Source organism: Leuresthes tenuis, unplaced genomic scaffold, assembly GCF_036924035.1.
Source record: "Leuresthes tenuis unplaced genomic scaffold, fLeuTen1.0.hap1 SCAF_14, whole genome shotgun sequence".
Classification (NCBI taxonomy): Eukaryota; Metazoa; Chordata; class Actinopteri; order Atheriniformes; family Atherinopsidae; genus Leuresthes; species Leuresthes tenuis.
This window is the reverse complement of record NW_027325368.1, coordinates 1548209-1566615: the sequence shown is the minus strand read 5'-3', so window position 1 is coordinate 1566615 and position 18407 is coordinate 1548209. Positions and strand designations below refer to the sequence as shown.

The 18407-nt window shown below is 49.4% G+C and overlaps 1 protein-coding gene across 18 annotated transcripts in view; it reads left to right on the top strand.

Moving 5' to 3' along the window:
• The window catches only part of LOC140268472 (disks large homolog 1), a 122338-nt gene that overhangs the window by 73174 nt on the left and 30757 nt on the right, over nt 1-18407 (top strand). For 11 of the 18 annotated variants that reach the window (XM_072363358.1, XM_072363357.1, XM_072363360.1 and 8 more), the window contains 2 exons: nt 16705-16797; nt 17443-17496. In XM_072363358.1, coding sequence (XP_072219459.1) covers nt 16705-16797; nt 17443-17496 — 147 coding nt within the window. Of the gene's footprint in view, nt 1-16704; nt 16798-16853; nt 17186-17442; nt 17497-18407 lie in introns of those variants that run through there. The other 7 variants (XM_072363361.1, XM_072363367.1, XM_072363370.1 and 4 more) reach the window with 2 other exon arrangements.

The following is an 18407-nucleotide window of genomic DNA, read 5'->3' as shown; positions in this document are numbered from 1 at the left end:
TTTAAGGTTGTTTCCTGGTGTTGGAAGCAGGTAGGGGCCTGAAAACTCTCTGATTGACCCTTTAAGGTCGTTTCCTGGTGTTGGAAGCAGGTAGAGGCCTGAAAACTCTCTGATTGACCCTTTAAGGTCGTTTCCTGGTGTTGGGGCCTGAAAACTCTCTGATTGACCCTTTAAGGTTGTTTCCTGGTGTTGGAAGCAGGTAGAGGCCTGAAAACTCTCTGATTGACCCTTTAAGGTCGTTTCCTGGTGTTGGAAGCAGGTAGAGGCCTGAAAACTCTCTGATTGGCCCTTTAAGGTCGTTTCCTGGTGTTGGAAGCAGGTAGAGGCCTGAAAACTCTCTGATTGGCCCTTTAAGGTCGTTTCCTGGTGTTGGAAGCAGGTAGAGGCCTGAAAACTCTCTGATTGGCCCTTTAAGGTCGTTTCCTGGTGTTGGAAACAGGTAGAGGCCTGAAAACTCTCTGATTGGCCCTTTAAGGTCGTTTCCTGGTGTTGGAAGCAGGTAGAGGCCTGAAAACTCTCTGATTGGCCCTTTAAGGTCGTTTCCTGGTGTTGGAAGCAGGTAGAGGCCTGAAAACTCTCTGATTGGCCCTTTAAGGTCGTTTCCTGGTGTTGGAAGCAGGCAGAGGCCTGAAAACTCTCTGATTGACCCTTTAAGGTCGTTTCCTGGTGTTGGAAGCAGGCAGAGGCCTGAAAACTCTCTGATTGACCCTTTAAGGTTGTTTCCTGGTGTTGGAACCATTTTAGAGCCATAAATTAGTTCTAAAAGTACCTTAAAGTTCCCGGGACTTGAAGTATCCGGCACAGACAAACGCCTGTAGACATAAATCGGGTCCGTTTGGCGTCTTGTTGGGATTTTAATGTGAAAACAACCAATTAAAGCCATTGCCATGGTTACCAGCCTCCTGTAAAGGGAGGGGCATTGGAGGCCGAGCACAGCAGAGAGGGAGGGGGCGGAGCCTCTGAGTGTTTTTCATTCTCAGTCCAAGTTTGGCTTCAGTTGGATGGAAAACATAAGCAGACTCACTTTAGCTCCGCCCCCTTTTACCTTCACTCTGATGACCTTTAACAGCAAGTCAGCAGCACGGGGATTTGGAAAATGGCCGACTTGTGCGCCACAACAACCCAAAAAAGGGCTAAATGCTGGTTAGCCTGTATGCTAGCCTGTATGCTAACCTGTATGCTAACCTGTATGCTAGTTGGATGAGAAGGGCGTTAAGATGTATTTATTATTATAAGAGAAGCTTTAAAATGTATATTTATAAATATCCCAGCTTTATCTGACTAATCAGAAAGCTCAATGCTTCTGTTATTGATTAAGCCCTGTGATTGGCTAACCTGAGTCATTGATCCACTCCATTTCATAGTGAGATGCTCCACGATTGGTTCTTCTGATTGAACAGAATTGAATTGAACAGACTGATTGAACAGACCCATTGAACAGATTGATTGAACAGAGCGAGCAGACCGATTGAACAGACCCATTGAATAGAGCGATTAATCAGATTGATTGAACAGACAGTGGCAGTAAGGCAGTTATTTTACTGTAAGACTTCACACATAAATGGGATTAATTTGTTGAACTTGAATGAATCGAGCTGAACTTCTCGCTCTGCTTTTCACTTGTTTCTAAATGAACGGAGCGAAGAAGCATCAGACCAACATGATGCCGTCAGCTCGGTGTCCCAGAGGCTCGACCATGAACGTCCTGTAGAGTCTGAGATGTAGCTCTGGGCTTTTTCACCTTGGGGTGACCTTTAACCTTTAACATGCTAACTAAGGCCTGTAGAGTCTGAGATGTAGCTCTGGGCTTTTTCACCTTGGGGTGACCTTTAACCTTTAGCATGCTAACTGAGGCCTGTAGAGTCTGAGATGTAGCTCTGGGCTTTTTCACCTTGGGGTGACCTTTAACCTTTAACATGCTAACTGAGGCCTGTAGAGTCTGAGATGTAGCTCTGGGCTTTTTCACCTTGGGGTGACCTTTAACCTTTAACATGCTAACTGAGGCCTGTAGAGTCTGAGATGTAGCTCTGGGCTTTTTCACCTTGGGGTGACCTTTAACCTTTAACATGCTAACTGAGGCCTGTAGAGTCTGAGATGTAGCTCTGGGCTTTTTCACCTTGGGGTGACCTTTAACCTTTAGCATGCTAACTGAGGCCTGTAGAGTCTGAGATGTAGCTCTGGGCTTTTTCACCTTGGGGTGACCTTTAACCTTTAACATGCTAACTGAGGCCTGTAGAGTCTGAGATGTAGCTCTGGGCTTCTTCACCTTGGGGTGACCTTTAACCTTTAGCATGCTAACTGAGGCCTGTAGAGTCTGAGATGTAGCTCTAGGCTTTTTCACCTTGGGGTGACCTTTAACCTTTAGCATGCTAACTGAGGCCTGTAGAGTCTGAGATGTATGACCTTTGACCTTTAACATGCTAACTGAGGCCTGTAGAGTCTGAGATGTAGCTCTAGGCTTTTTCACCTTGGGGTGACCTTTAACCTTTAGCATGCTAACTGAGGCCTGTAGAGTCTGAGATGTATGACCTTTAACCTTTAGCATGCTAACTGAGGCCTGTAGAGTCTGAGATGTATGACCTTTGACCTTTAACATGCTAACTGAGGCCTGTAGAGTCTGAGATGTAGCTCTGGGCTTCTTCACCTTGGGGTGACCTTTAACCTTTAACATGCTAACTGAGGCCTGTAGAGTCTGAGATGTAGCTCTGGGCTTCTTCACCTTGGGGTGACCTTTAACCTTTAACATGCTAACTGAGGCCTGTAGAGTCTGAGATGTAGCTCTGGGCTTCTTCACCTTGGGGTGAACTTGCTGGGACGTCCACTCCTGGGAAGATTGACAGCTGTCCTGAATGTTTTCCACTTGTGAATAATCTTTCTCTCTGTAGAATGATGGACTCCAGATAGTTTGGAAATGGCCTTATAACCCTTCCCAGACTGATGGGCAGCAGCAGCTGCTGAGGTCTTTCCTCCTTGGCATCGGTGGTTTTGTGCTCAGTTGGTTGCTGAAACAAAATCTCAGACTGTTGTTTTCACCCTTTAATGAAAGCAAAGTTAATAATCAGACTCATTGTTTTTCACTGGGGGGGGGGGGGAAGTAATGTCATAACACACACTTTGTTGTAGCTTTACATACCTAATCTAAGTTTTAGAGATGCTTTTGGAGGGTTCACTTATATTCAGATGTTAAACTGGTGAAATACTGTAGAAACAAACCTAAAACTGTGCCGTAAACATCATCAGAAACTTTATTTCGAGCCGCTTGTTGCTCTGCTGATGGAAGAAATGTTTGAAACTCTTCCCAGATTAAAACCCCCGACGTGTCCGTCTCAGCTGTGATCACTCGCCGTTTTTGCGACTCATTGTTTAGCAGAAGTGGGACAAAGGTCAGCCGGCTGACAGTGAGGAGGAGGAGGAATGATGCTCCCTCTGCAGAGATCAGACCGACCTCCTCTCTGCCTGCGCTCCCTTTAAACACTGCCTCCTCCGTCAGCCCTGCAGTCTGTTGTTGCTGTCTGCCTCGCACAGACGAAGGCTGCCCTCCTCCTCCTCCTCCTCCTCGGCGATGCTCTCTCACAGGAGCAGGTTAATTCGCCGTCTCATGAAGCGTCTGCTGATCGCTGACAGCAGGACGCCGCCGTTCTGCCTCCGCTGCTCCTGAAGCGGCGGCTTCACCTCCGTCAGCTCCTCTGCAGCCTCCCTGTTTGTCTGAGGAAGCAGGAGGGGGGGCACAAGGTGGAGTTAAGCCCCCCTCCCAGCGCCTGCTCTCCAGCCAGCAGCACCTCTGCCACCCTGCAGCAGAGAGGAGGCGGCAGCAGCATGCTGAACTCTGTGTGGTACGCCAAGAAGATGGGCCGCCGCATCATGGGCACCCTGAGGAGGACCAAGCGGCTGCACCGGCGCCTGCTGGTAGGTCACCCCCCCGCGCCCCCTCCTGACCGCCGTTTGTGTTGTTGTGGCGCCGCCGGAGCAGGCAGGTGTCTGAAAGTTGCTGCTGCGTCATGTGACCCGGAGTCACAGAAACCCGTTTCCAGTCGCTGCCGTCGTGCTCGGCACAAACAGCCAGGAAGCACGCGTGTAGATGTGAGGTGGCGTGGGAAGGAGCTCGCCGTCTCCGTGTGTCGTTACATGTCGGGGGAACGCCGCGGCGCTCTCGGGATGCTGCAGGTTTCTGTAAATCTGGAGAGATTCACCTGCATAAACAGCAGCCTCACGTTCTGGCAGATGTGAGGAACCCCTGCAGTACCACATGCCTTTCTCCGCGTTGCCTAGCAACCTCTAGGCTCCCGCATCACATCCTCATTTACAGCCTGGAACACACACGTTAACACACGTGCACTCACATGCACTCACATGCACGTCCAAGTTTTTCCTCCTCATTAATTCTTATTTGCAGGTTTGAAAAGCTTCAAACGTGCTTCAGTCTGTGGATGGAGTCAGAAAGTGGTGAAAAACGTGCACGTTCTGCTGAAAGAGAGGGAGAAACGTGCACGTTCTGCTTGTAGAGAGGGGAAAACGTGCACGTTCTGCTGAAAGAGAGGGGAAAACGTGCACGTTCTGCTGAAAGAGAGGGGAAAACGTGCACGTTCTGCTGAAAGAGAGGGAAAAGCGTGCACGTTCTGCTTGTAGAGAGGGAAAAACGTGCACGTTCTGCTGAAAGAGAGGGGAAAACGTGCACGTTCTGCTGAAAGAGAGGGAGAAACGTGCACGTTCTGCTTGTAGAGAGGGGAAAACGTGCACGTTCTGCTTGTAGAGAGGGAGAAACGTGCACTCTGTGCTTGTAGAGAGGGAGAAACGTGCACGTTCAGCTTGTAGAGAGGGAGAAACGTGCACGTTCAGCTTGTAGAGAGGGAAAAACGTGCACGTTGTGCTGAAAGAGAGGGAGAAACGTGCACGTTCAGCTTGTAGAGAGGGAGAAACGTGCACGTTCAGCTTGTAGAGAGGGAAAAACGTGCACGTTGGGCTGAAAGAGAGGGAAAAACGTGCACGTTCTGCTGAAAGAGAGAAGCTGTTTTGAGAAACTTCTGTAAAAACATGAGCTGCCGACGATTTATTTTCAGTTCAGTTCAAACGGAACCAATTCATTATAATTCATTGTGGATGTTTTACATCTACATCAGAAATCTGTTTATATTTAATTTAAATTAATATTTATTTCATTTTAATTTATACGGAAGCAGAAAAACGCTTCAGTTTTTCTTTGAACCAGGAATCATTCACACCGGTTCATTTCAGTTTTATTTATAAAGCATCAAATCCCAACAAGTCTTCTCAACGCTTCAAAGATACAATCCAGTTCAACCCAGTTACAGTTCAGTTCAACCCAGTTACAGTCCAGTTCAACCCAGTTACAGTCCAGTTCAACCCAGTTACAGTCCAGTTCAACCCAGTTACAGTTCAGTCCAGTTCAACCCAGTTACAGTTCAGTCCAGTTCAACCCAGTTACAGTTCAGTTCAACCCAGTTACAATCCAGTTCAACCCAGTTACAGTCCAGTCCAGTTCAACCCAGTTACAGTCCAGTTCAACCCAGTTACAGTCCAGTTCAACCCAGTTACAGTTCAGTTCAGCCCAGTTACAGTTCAGTCCAGTTCAACCCAGTTACAGTCCAGTTCAGCCCAGTTACAGTCCAGTTCAACCCAGTTACAGTCCAGTTCAACCCAGTTACAGTCCAGTTCAGCCCAGTTACAGTTCAGTCCAGTTCAACCCAGTTACAGTCCAGTTCAGCCCAGTTACAGTCCAGTTCAACCCAGTTACAGTTCAGTTCAACCCAGTTACAGTTCAGTCCAGTTCAACCCAGTTACAGTCCAGTTCAATCCAGTTACAGTCCAGTTCAACCCAGTTACAGTTCAGTTCAACCCAGTTACAGTCCAGTTCAACCCAGTTACAGTTCAGTTCAACCCAGTTACAGTCCAGTTCAACCCAGTTACAGTCCAGTTCAACCCAGTTACAGTCCAGTTCAACCCAGTTACAGTCCAGTTCAACCCAGTTACAGTCCAGTTCAACCCAGTTACAGTTCAGTTCAACCCAGTTACAGTCCAGTTCAACCCAGTTACAGTTCAGTTCAACCCAGTTACAGTTCAGTTCAACCCAGTTACAGTCCAGTTCAACCCAGTTACAGTCCAGTTCAACCCAGTTACAGTTCAGTTCAACCCAGTTACAGTTCAGTCCAGTTCAACCCAGTTACAGTCCAGTTCAACCCAGTTACAGTTCAGTTCAACCCAGTTACAGTCCAGTTCAACCCAGTTACAGTTCAGTTCAACCCAGTTACAGTCCAGTTCAACCCAGTTACAGTTCAGTTCAACCCAGTTACAGTCCAGTTCAACCCAGTTACAGTCCAGTTCAACCCAGTTACAGTTCAGTTCAACCCAGTTACAGTCCAGTTCAACCCAGTTACAGTTCAGTTCAACCCAGTTACAGTTCAGTTCAACCCAGTTACAGTTCAGTTCAACCCAGTTACAGTCCAGTTCAACCCAGTTACAGTTCAGTTCAACCCAGTTACAGTCCAGTTCAACCCAGTTACAGTTCAGTTCAACCCAGTTACAGTTCAGTCCAGTTCAACCCAGTTACAGTCCAGTTCAACCCAGTTACAGTCCAGTTCAACCCAGTTACAGTCCAGTTCAACCCAGTTACAGTTCAGTCCAGTTCAACCCAGTTACAGTCCAGTTCAACCCAGTTACAGTCCAGTTCAGTTCAACCCAGTTACAGTTCAGTTCAGTTCAACCCAGTTACAGTTCAGTTCAACCCAGTTACAGTCCAGTTCAATCCAGTTACAGTTCAACCCAGTTACTGTCCAGTTCAACCCAGTTACAGTTCAGTTCAGTTCAACCCAGTTACTGTCCAGTTCAGCCCAATTACAGTTCAGTTCAACCCAGTTACAGTTCAGTTCAGTTCAACCCAGTTACTGTCCAGTTCAACCCAGTTACAGTTCAGTTCAACCCAGTTACAGTTCAGTCCAGTTCATTGTAACACAATCAAATCAAATTCATTCGGAGCCAGTTTTAGCTCGGCTCAGGGGCGTCAGGTTAGGAAGAATTAAGTGAGAACGGAAAGGGAAGCATGTGTGCAGGAAAGGACTTTGGACAGGAAGGACTTTAGGTTTAGGGCAAACACTGTTAGGGTTAGGGAAACTGGTTGGTAAAGATCTATGGGTAATGACTCAGCCTAAAAGAACTCGTCCCCCCTCTGTTCATTGAGCTCCTCTGGCTGCCCTTAGCCGCCCGCATCAGATCCAAGTCCCTGATGTTAGCTACAAAGAGCTTAATGGAACGGCTCCATCTACTTGAATGCTCTTGCAAAGGCTTCTGTCCCAACTGGGTCCCTCCGTTGGTCCCAGGATTGTCGTCTAGCAGCTCCTACACCACGCCTAAGACAATCCAAACTCTGTTCATGTGTCGTCCCACGATGGTGGAATGACCTACCGAGCGCTACCAGAACAGGGGCGTCCCTGTCTATCTTCAAGAAGCTCCTGAAAACCCAGCTCTTCAGAGAGCATCTCCTATCCCAGCACTTACCTTGTACTTCCCTCCCCCCTCTATCTCTGCACTTTATCTTTCTGCACTTCCTTCTATGCCTGCACCCTATCTCTACTCTGTCCCCTCTGACAGAGTCGGACTCCTGGGTTCCTTCTATGGAGCTTATTGTTAGCTTATTGTTAGCTTTTATAAAGCTGTTATATCTTCATTTGTAAGTCTCTTTGGATAAAAGCGTCTGATAAATACAGAAACATTCTTCAGTCAGGAGGATTTTTATGCAAGTTTTTGGAATTTTAATGTTGTTAGCATCGATTGTTTCTGATAAAACTGTTTAAATCGATGAATTCAGGAGGATTTTTGTAAGTTTTTGGAATTTTAATGTTGTTGGCATCGATTGTTTCTGATAAAACTGTTTAAATCGATGAATTCAGGAGGATTTTGGCCTTTTTACAGGCAGCAAGTGAGCTCCGAGGGAAGCTGTCCGGGGTTAATGCTGCAGTTTAAAAACTGGATTAATTACTGAAGGTCTCGGTGTGCGATCTTTACCTTTAGCAGCTGAAAGTGAAGCTTTGCGGCTGGTTATAAAGTGTCCTGATCAGGGTCTTAACGATGGGTTGTGTGTAAACTCCCAGTTTCTCTGGTGGTCGGAGCTTTCCGGTGCTTTTACTTCCTGTGACTCAGGATGTAAGGTTTGATATGAGAAGCGTTTTGTTGCTCTAAATGTGGTTTTCTGGCCCACTTTGCTTTGAGAGAACGATGCTGAGACATCAGAGCTTTCAGATATCGATCCAACTGGTCGAGATGTCCGAGAAAAGTACTGAAAAATAACTTTATCGTTTGAGCTTCTGATTCAGGTCAGTTTCAGATTCATTAGTGCTCTGCTGTTGCTGTTCGGTCCACTGCTGTCAGTTTTGATCAGATTATGATCAATAAATGGCTTTAAATGGATCAGATTATAGTCTGACCTTTGAACCTGTTTAACTTCGGACTGGAGGTCGACTTTCTCTATCAGCAAATTTCCAAATCCGTGAACAGATTTTAGTTTTCAGTTGAAACAGACACTTTTTTTCCAGACTTCAGAGCTCCGGCTGCATGCATTTGCACATTTAAGACTTAAAATGTGCTGGTTATTCCTCCCCAGCTCCTCTGCGGTGTGACCAGCAGGTGGCGCTGCGGCCCCACAGCAGCAGACGGGCTCTGATGTTCAGTTCATTATGTGCTCGGTTCTGTTGGGGTCGGCAGCCTGGTTTAGTGTCATTTGAGCAGATATCTGATGAAGACGGGGCGTTCAGGGACTCTGTTGGACGTCTCAAAGCTCGACTCTAAGGGATGTCACGGGTTTGTGACGTATTCAGATCCCTTTTTGTTCAGTTTTAAACGGTTTGTGTTCTGGACTTTGTGGGGCAGCAGTCACAGCTGGTTCTGGTAACGACTTTTTTCCAGCCTGCTCGCTGGTCAGCTGTAAGTGGAGGTCGTTCAGGGTTCAGGGGTCAAACCACTGGCCTCCTGACTGTTGGATGACAGCTTCAAGGACGCCGCTGTCTCGGTCCAGCTTTGTTGGTGGATCAGTCATCATGGTCCTTTACCCGCTTTACTGTCTGTTTTACTCTAAATGGGACCGAAACTCACGAATATCTGTTAACATTTGGAAATGTTGACCTTCCACTGCTCGTCACGTCCCCGTCTGCTGGCTGCCGGACGATCAAACCGCTCGTCTCGGCCTCGCTTTCCACCATTGGGCTGCAGACTTGATGCTGGGCAGCGCTTTGACTCCTGGTCCGAGCTCAGTGTTCAGTCCTGGTTACAGATGTTGTCGAGGTGAATTTTTCTGGAATCGCTACACTTTTCCCGGGTGTTTTTCCATAATTTCCTACCCGTTAACCACTGTGGTCGCAAATCAAACCTGAATCAGTTATCGTCTGATAAACCTCTACGGAATCAGACCTCTGACTCTGTCCTGAAGAGTGAGCGCCCCCTGCTGGTCTGTATATGAACTGCATGTTTATTCAGCTGTGTGCTTTCAGACTGGAGGCTCCTTCTTTTCAGTAGTTGTCCGTCTCATTCCCGTCTGAGACACATCGTGCACAAACTCTCTGATCATTGATGATGCTGCTGATTATCATTCAGGTGGATCTTTTTCTCTGGGTTTTAGCTGTAATTTCAGTCCAGAAGCTGGACTTTGTTTTCCAAACTGTGTTTTAGCCTGAAAAACACGAGTTTCCTGACAGTAAAGCTGTAAAAGAGTCTCTGAGTTGTGAAACTCAGTCCAGGCCATTTTAAGGTGTTTTCGTATCACCTGAAATCAAATTGTTCTGCGTTTTCATGGCAAAAAAACTCACCTAAAAGCTGCTTATCGGGCGACTTCCTTGTTGTTCAGAACTTCCACCCGATGCATGATGGGAAATGATCTAGTTGTGGTCAAATGGACGAACTCAGAGCTGTTCTGTTGGACCAGCTGGAACCTCTCGGCTGAGTTCTGGTTAAATATTAACGCAGATTCTCGTGTTTCAAACGGCTCAGGAGGTAACTCCCCCTGATGCCTCCAGTGGTGACCGAGGTTTCTGGGACACATGTTGGGTTGAGTTGGACTCATTAGTTTAGTGATTAAACTGTGGCGGTTTGATTCGGTTGGAAGTTTAAATCAAACGGTCAGTAAAACGGATCAATCGGATGAATGAAGTCGGCTCCTGGTTCAGAGGACTGCAGCTTCCTGTCTGCCTGCCCCTCCCCCTCTTCGACATGCACGCCGCTGTCTGACTCCGGGGGTCGCATCGATTATTCATGCAGCGAGTGGAGCCGCCCCCCCCCGTGCTGACATGTGCCTCGCCGATTAATTGGCTGCAGAGAGAGAGGAGAGAGGAGGAGTGACGGTTGGGATGTGTTCAGAGTTCAAACGAACCCGTCCAGATCCGTCATCTATTATTCACCTCCGAGCGGGAATCTCCTCCAGGATGACCACGCATCACCCCTGGCAGGAGTTCACCTCCAGGGCCGCCGGCGAGAGGAAGCTGCCGCCGGTCGACCTCGACCTCCAGGAGTCCCTCGCCCACCTGCACCCGCTGCAGCGGCAGCACGCCATCGAGCTGCACCTGCAGCAGCTCCAGCAGCAGCAGCCCAGCCGCCCGCAGGCGTCTCTGTCCACCTTCACCGCCTGCACGGTGCCGGCGTCCTTCAGGGCCCGCAGCCGGTTCCTGAACCTGCGCGACAGCGTGAAGAAGAGCCCGACCAAGAGCACGGCCAAAGCCAGCAGCCGGAAGGAGATTCCCTGGGTTCCCTTCGCCTTCAGCAAGGTATCCCAGCTGGGCCGACCCGTTCTGTTCTGTTCTGACCCGCTGAGGACCAGTTAACGCTGGGAAAAGGCCTCGATTAGAAAGAGTCGGACCGGTGTCGGGCTCACAGCTCCGGATCGCCACCAGAATTTTAGTTTCCTCCGTTGGAAACTCTGCGAAGGCTGTGAGAGTCGAGGCTGGGCCTGAGTTCCGGTGACCTCTGACCTGTGCTGTGTTTCTGAAACCTTCGTCTCTCTGCATTGCTCGGTGTTTTCCGGCCGGTTCTTCGTGGTTATTTCTGCTCTTTAGGGTTCGTCCTGTTTCTTCGTGGTTATTTCTGCTCTTTAGGGTTCGTCCTGTTTCTTCGTGGTTATTTCTGCTCTTTAGGGTTCATCCTGTTTCTTCGTGGTTATTTCTGCTCTTTAGGGTTCGTCCTGTTTCTTCGTGGTTATTTCTGCTCTTTAGGGTTCGTCCCGCCGTCATTGTTTCATGGATTTAATCAGAGAAGCTCAGCTGAACGTTGGGTCAGGTTTGGGTCGGGTCCTAAAGAGGAAACCGGCATCATTTAGAAGCACATTAAGCTGTGGAGTTGGTGTTCGGTTTGTTTTGTGTCTTCTTCTTCATTTATCCTCCGTCCTCGCCGCCTCGGCTCAGATCCGTGAGCACGAGCGCTCACTCCCGGCCGAGCTCCGTCTGTGCGGCTGAGGTTGGAGGCTTCGCCGTCAGCAGCTTCCAGAAGTAGGGCTGGCGGGTCGATGCGCTCGATGTGCGCGGCTAATTTTAGCGGCTGCCGGTTTTCCAGCATCAGGGAATGGTGGTCACGATGGGAGGCAGAGCTTCCTGCTGTTGTGTAACGGAGGTGATGAAGGCTGCGGCGCACCTCTGAGGTCATCGAGGTCTTCAGGACGTCACGCAGGCAGAAATGCACCCGAAATGCTACTTTTTTATGTTTTAATTTAATTTATTTTAGTTTTTACAGGTTAAACTTGACAGAAATACATTCAGGTAAAAAATAATGAATCAGTTTGCAAATAAATGCTGAAATGAATATAAATATAAAACTAATATAAAGATGCACTCTGACAGTGATTAATGTAGAAGTATAGATTAAATATAGCCTAACCATCAGTGCTGGAGTTATTTATGTAGCAAATTCATGTTTATTGAGCTTTTATTATGGTTATTTATGAAGTTTCCGTCTGTCCTACGGTCTTTAAAGGACACCTGAGGTTCCTTTCATCATGTTTTCCAGGTTCAAACTGATAATAATGAATCAATATCTTAAAGTCCAGTTACAGCATCCTGCCTTTAATTAGTGCTGTTAGTGATAGTTCAACAGCGGGGGGGTGGTATAAGGTACAGAGGGGGTGGTATAAGGTACAGCGGGGGGTATTTAAGGTACAGCGGGGGGTATTTAAGGTACAGAGGGGGGTATTTAAGGGACAGCGGGGGGTGTTTAAGGTACAGCGGGGGGTATTTAAGGTACAGCTGGGGGTATATAAGGTACAGCGGGGGGTATATAAGGTACAGCGGGGGTATTTAAGGTACAGCGGGGGGTGTTTAAGGTACAGAGGGGGGTGTTTAAGGTACAGCGGGGGGTATTTAAGGTACAGCTGGGGGTATTTAAGGTACAGAGGGGGGTGTTTAAGGTACAGCTGGGGGTATTTAAGGTACAGCGGGGGGTATTTAAGGTACAGCGGGGGGTATTTAAGGTACAGCGGGGGGTATATAAGGTACAGAGGGGGGTATATAAGGTACAGCGGGGGGTATTTAAGGTACAGCGGGGGGTATATAAGGTACAGCTGGGGGTATATAAGGTTCAGCGGGGGGTATTTAAGGTACAGCGGGGGGTGTTTAAGGGACAGCGGGGGGTGTTTAAGGTACAGCGGGGGGTATTTAAGGTACAGCTGGGGGTATATAAGGTTCAGCGGGGGGTATATAAGGTACAGCGGGGGGTATATAAGGTACAGCGGGGGTATTTAAGGTACAGCGGGGGGTGTTTAAGGTACAGAGGGGGGTGTTTAAGGTACAGCGGGGGGTATTTAAGGTACAGCTGGGGGTATATAAGGTTCAGCGGGGGGTATTTAAGGTACAGAGGGGGGTGTTTAAGGTACAGCTGGGGGTATTTAAGGTACAGCGGGGGGTATTTAAGGTACAGCGGGGGGTATTTAAGGTACAGCGGGGGGTATATAAGGTACAGAGGGGGGTATATAAGGTACAGCGGGGGGTATTTAAGGTACAGCGGGGGGTATATAAGGTACAGCTGGGGGTATATAAGGTTCAGCGGGGGGTGTTTAAGGTACAGCGGGGGGTATATAAGGTACAGCGGGGGGTATATAAGGTACAGCGGGGGGTATATAAGGTACAGCGGGGGGTATATAAGGTACAGCGGGGGGTATATAAGGTACAGCGGGGGGTATATAAGGTACAGCGGGGGGTGTTTAAGGTACAGCGGGGGGTGTTTAAGGTACAGCGGGGGGTATATAAGGTACAGCGGGGGTATTTAAGGTACAGCGGGGGGTGTTTAAGGTACAGAGGGGGGTGTTTAAGGTACAGCGGGGGGTATTTAAGGTACAGCTGGGGGTATATAAGGTACAGCGGGGGGTATTTAAGGTACAGAGGGGGGTGTTTAAGGTACAGCTGGGGGTATTTAAGGTACAGCGGGGGGTATTTAAGGTACAGCGGGGGGTATTTAAGGTACAGCGGGGGGTATTTAAGGTACAGCGGGGGGTATTTAAGGGACAGCGGGGGGTGTTTAAGGTACAGCGGGGGGTATTTAAGGTACAGCTGGGGGTATATAAGGTTCAGCGGGGGGTGTTTAAGGTACAGCGGGGGGTGTTTAAGGTACAGAGGGGGGTATATAAGGTACAGCGGGGGGTATTTAAGGTACAGAGGGGGGTGTTTAAGGTACAGCTGGGGGTATTTAAGGTACAGCGGGGGGTATTTAAGGTACAGCGGGGGGTATTTAAGGTACAGCGGGGGGTATTTAAGGTACAGCGGGGGGTATTTAAGGTACAGCTGGGGGTATGTAAGGTTCAGCGGGGGGTATGTAAGGTACAGCGGGGGTATTTAAGGTACAGCGGGGGGTGTTTAAGGTACAGCGGGGGGTATATAAGGTACAGCGGGGGGTATATAAGGTACAGCGGGGGTATTTAAGGTACAGCGGGGGGTGTTTAAGGTACAGAGGGGGGTGTTTAAGGTACAGCGGGGGGTATTTAAGGTACAGCTGGGGGTATATAAGGTTCAGCGGGGGGTATTTAAGGTACAGAGGGGGGTGTTTAAGGTACAGCTGGGGGTATTTAAGGTACAGCGGGGGGTATTTAAGGTACAGCGGGGGGTATTTAAGGTACAGCGGGGGGTATTTAAGGTACAGCGGGGGGTATTTAAGGGACAGCGGGGGGTGTTTAAGGTACAGCGGGGGGTATTTAAGGTACAGCTGGGGGTATATAAGGTTCAGCGGGGGGTGTTTAAGGTACAGCGGGGGGTGTTTAAGGTACAGAGGGGGGTGTTTAAGGTACAGCGGGGGGTATTTAAGGTACAGCTGGGGGTATATAAGGTTCAGCGGGGGGTATTTAAGGTACAGAGGGGGGTGTTTAAGGTACAGCGGGGGGTATTTAAGGTACAGCGGGGGGTATATAAGGTACAGCGGGGGGTATTTAAGGTACAGCGGGGGGTATATAAGGTACAGCGGGGGGTATATAAGGTACAGCGGGGGGTATATAAGGTTCAGCGGGGGGTGTTTAAGGTACAGCGGGGGGTGTTTAAGGTACAGCGGGGGGTGTTTAAGGTACAGCGGGGGGTGTTTAAGGTACAGCTGGGGGTATATAAGGTTCAGCGGGGGGTATTTAAGGTACAGCGGGGGGTATTTAAGGTACAGCGGGGGGTATATAAGGTACAGAGGGGGGTATATAAGGTACAGCGGGGGGTATTTAAGGTACAGCTGGGGGTATATAAGGTTCAGCGGGGGGTGTTTAAGGTACAGCGGGGGGTGTTTAAGGTACAGCGGGGGGTGTTTAAGGTACAGCGGGGGGTATATAAGGTACAGCGGGGGGTATATAAGGTACAGCGGGGGGTGTTTAAGGTACAGCGGGGGGTATTTAAGGTACAGCGGGGGGTATATAAGGTACAGCGGGGTGTATATAAGGTACAGCGGGGGGTATATAAGGTACAGCGGGGGGTATATAAGGTACAGCGGGGGGTATATAAGGTACAGCGGGGGGTATATAAGGTACAGCGGGGGGTATATAAGGTACAGCGGGGGGTATATAAGGTACAGCTGGGGTATATAAGGTACAGCGGGGGGTGTTTAAGGTACAGCGGGGGGTATATAAGGTACAGCGGGGGGTATATAAGGTACAGCGGGGGGTATATAAGGTACAGCGGGGGGTATATAAGGTACAGCGGGGGGTATATAAGGTACAGCGGGGGGTATATAAGGTACAGCGGGGGGTATATAAGGTACAGCTGGGGTATATAAGGTACAGCGGGGGTGTTTAAGGTACAGCGGGGGGTATATAAGGTACAGCGGGGGGTATATAAGGTACAGCGGGGGGTATATAAGGTACAGCGGGGGGTATATAAGGTACAGCGGGGGGTATATAAGGTACAGCGGGGGGTGTTTAAGGTACAGCGGGGGGTATTTAAGGTACAGCGGGGGGTATATAAGGTACAGCGGGGGGTATATAAGGTACAGCGGGGGGTATATAAGGTACAGCGGGGGGTATATAAGGTACAGCGGGGGGTATATAAGGTACAGAGGGGGGTGTTTAAGGTACAGCGGGGGGTATTTAAGGTACAGCGGGGGGTATTTAAGGTACAGCGGGGGGTATATAAGGTACAGCGGGGGGTGTTTAAGGTACAGCGGGGGGTATTTAAGGTACAGCGGGGGGTATATAAGGTACAGCGGGGTGTATATAAGGTACAGCGGGGGGTATATAAGGTACAGCGGGGGGTATATAAGGTACAGCGGGGGGTATATAAGGTACAGCGGGGGGTATATAAGGTACAGCGGGGGGTATATAAGGTACAGCGGGGGGTATATAAGGTACAGCTGGGGTATATAAGGTACAGCGGGGGGTGTTTAAGGTACAGCGGGGGGTATTTAAGGTACAGCGGGGGGTATATAAGGTACAGCGGGGGGTATATAAGGTACAGCGGGGGGTATATAAGGTACAGCGGGGGGTATATAAGGTACAGCGGGGGGTATATAAGGTACAGCGGGGGGTATATAAGGTACAGCTGGGGTATATAAGGTACAGCGGGGGGTGTTTAAGGTACAGCGGGGGGTATTTAAGGTACAGCGGGGGGTATATAAGGTACAGCGGGGGGTATATAAGGTACAGCGGGGGGTATATAAGGTACAGCGGGGGGTATATAAGGTACAGCGGGGGGTATATAAGGTACAGCGGGGGGTGTTTAAGGTACAGCGGGGGGTATTTAAGGTACAGCGGGGGGTATATAAGGTACAGCGGGGGGTATATAAGGTACAGCGGGGGGTATATAAGGTACAGCGGGGGGTATATAAGGTACAGCTGGGGTATTTAAGGGTCGGTGTGGCCTCAGCTCTGTCTGCTTTTTAATGACATAAAGGGCATCCGGGCCCTGCTCACACGCACGTGCACACGCACACACGTGCACACGCACACACACGTGCACACGCACACACACGTGCACGCTCGGATAGGATGGCTTTAATCCTCTGAGCAGCAGATGGGGGAGTTTGCCACATCAGGACCGTCTGAATGCGTGTCGGGACGTTCCACACAGCCGCCTCCTGTGATTGGCCGACCTCTCCGACACCCGGCGGCCCCGATCTGTCAAGCTCCGCCCATCTGACGCCTCGGCGCCATCAAAACAAACGTCCCGTCGGCCAGCACCCTCACTCAGGCACACACCCTCCATCCTCCTGCTGCCATCTGTGCTGCACTGTTTGTCTGACCTCTGACCTCACCGTGCTATTGTTCAGCAGGCCGAGGCCCCGCCCTCATCTCCCATAATCCCCGTGATCCCCATCTCGCCAATCCCAGCTGAGACCGCCGTCATCCCTCCGACATCACAGGTCTTTTTCTGTTTTTATTTCCCTGCACTTGTCTGTCTGTCTGTGCTCCATCCGTCCATCCGTAGATTTATCTCCTCGTTTATTTGGCTGCTCGCCGCCGCCGCCGGGTTCAGCCCGACAGCTGGCGTCCAGCTGCGGCTCTGATGAAGCGAGCAGATTAGAGACAGAAGCAGAGGGAGAAATGCCACATTTGACTTTTAAGAGCCCATCTGGCTGCTGTCGGGCAGAAGCTGAGCGAGCGGGAAGGCGAGGAAGCGGCACACGGGCGCAGTGAGCGAGACGCCGTGGTCGCCGAAGAGGAAGAGAACCGCATCAGAACCTCCTGATTGGACCCGTTTCAGGCTTCATGCTTCAGAAGTGCATCTTCTGCAGCCTGAAACGCCGCCACGTACGTACGGCTTGGCCCGCTCCCAGCTTCCTGTGTGACCTTGGCCGCCTGCGGCGCCGTCAGGACCCGTTGGGTCGGGACAGCAGTTCAGGGTGGAGCTCAGGGTTCAGGGTGGAGCTCAGGGTTCAGGGTGGAGCTCAGGGTTCAGGGTGGAGCTCAGGGTTCAGGGTGGAGCTCAGGGTTCAGGGTGGATGTTGATGGTGGGCTGTATGCTGAGGATGTTTGTTCCTTCTGTGATGCTCTGACTCTCTCCGCAGGCCAATCCTCCGCCGGTGGTGGTCAACACGGACAGCCTGGACACGCCCCCTTATGTGAGTCATCACTCTGACATCATCACCTGAACATCCTCAGACGCTTGGTGTCAGATTTGTGTTGAAAAGGACCAGAGACTGTTGCATTATGGGTCATGTTTGAGTCCCACGAAGAAGAAGAACTCAAATGTTTAGAAATATTATACATAAAGTTTTTATTATTATTATATATGTTCATGTTTAAAATATGAATTCATTCTTTATATTTTAAATAAAAACAGGAAGCAGCTGCAGAGATTCACTGAAACGTGTTCAAACCTGAACATAAACCCAGAATCTGAGGCAGAAACAGAGTTTTTTCTCAGTTCTCAGCAGCTTTAAAGTGAATCTCTGGTCTGAGCTCCTTTATTCTCCAACACAGCCTGAACCCTCTGAGACAAGCTTTCTGTCATTTCTTTAAGGAGTCTTCAGGAATAGTTCTCCAGGCTTCTTGAAGGACATCCCAAAGCTCTTCTTTGGATGTGGGCTGCCTTTTGTTCCGTTCTCTGTCAGATGATCCCACACTGCTTCAATAATGTTGAGGTCCGGGCTCTGGGGAGGATTCATCCCTCCATAAGACCTGTTGCCACTGATTTTCAGTCCACTTCTTGTGTCATTTGGCACAGCTCAGCCTTTTCTCCCTGTTTCCCTTCCTTAAGAACGGCTTCTTGACAGCCACCCTTCCATGGAGACCATTTCTGATGAGGCTTGGGCCAACAGTAGATGGATCAGCTGAAGGTCCAGATGCATCTCTCAGGTCCTGTCAGGTCACAGCTGGATTTTTTCCTCTTTCTTAAGGACATCACTTTCAGATCCTGTTCATCTGCTGGAGATAGTTTTTTAGGCCTGACACTTCTTCTTTTGTCCTCCACTTGTCCAGTTTCCTCAAATGTTTTAAGGACACACTGCACACCATGCTGAGATATGCCAAG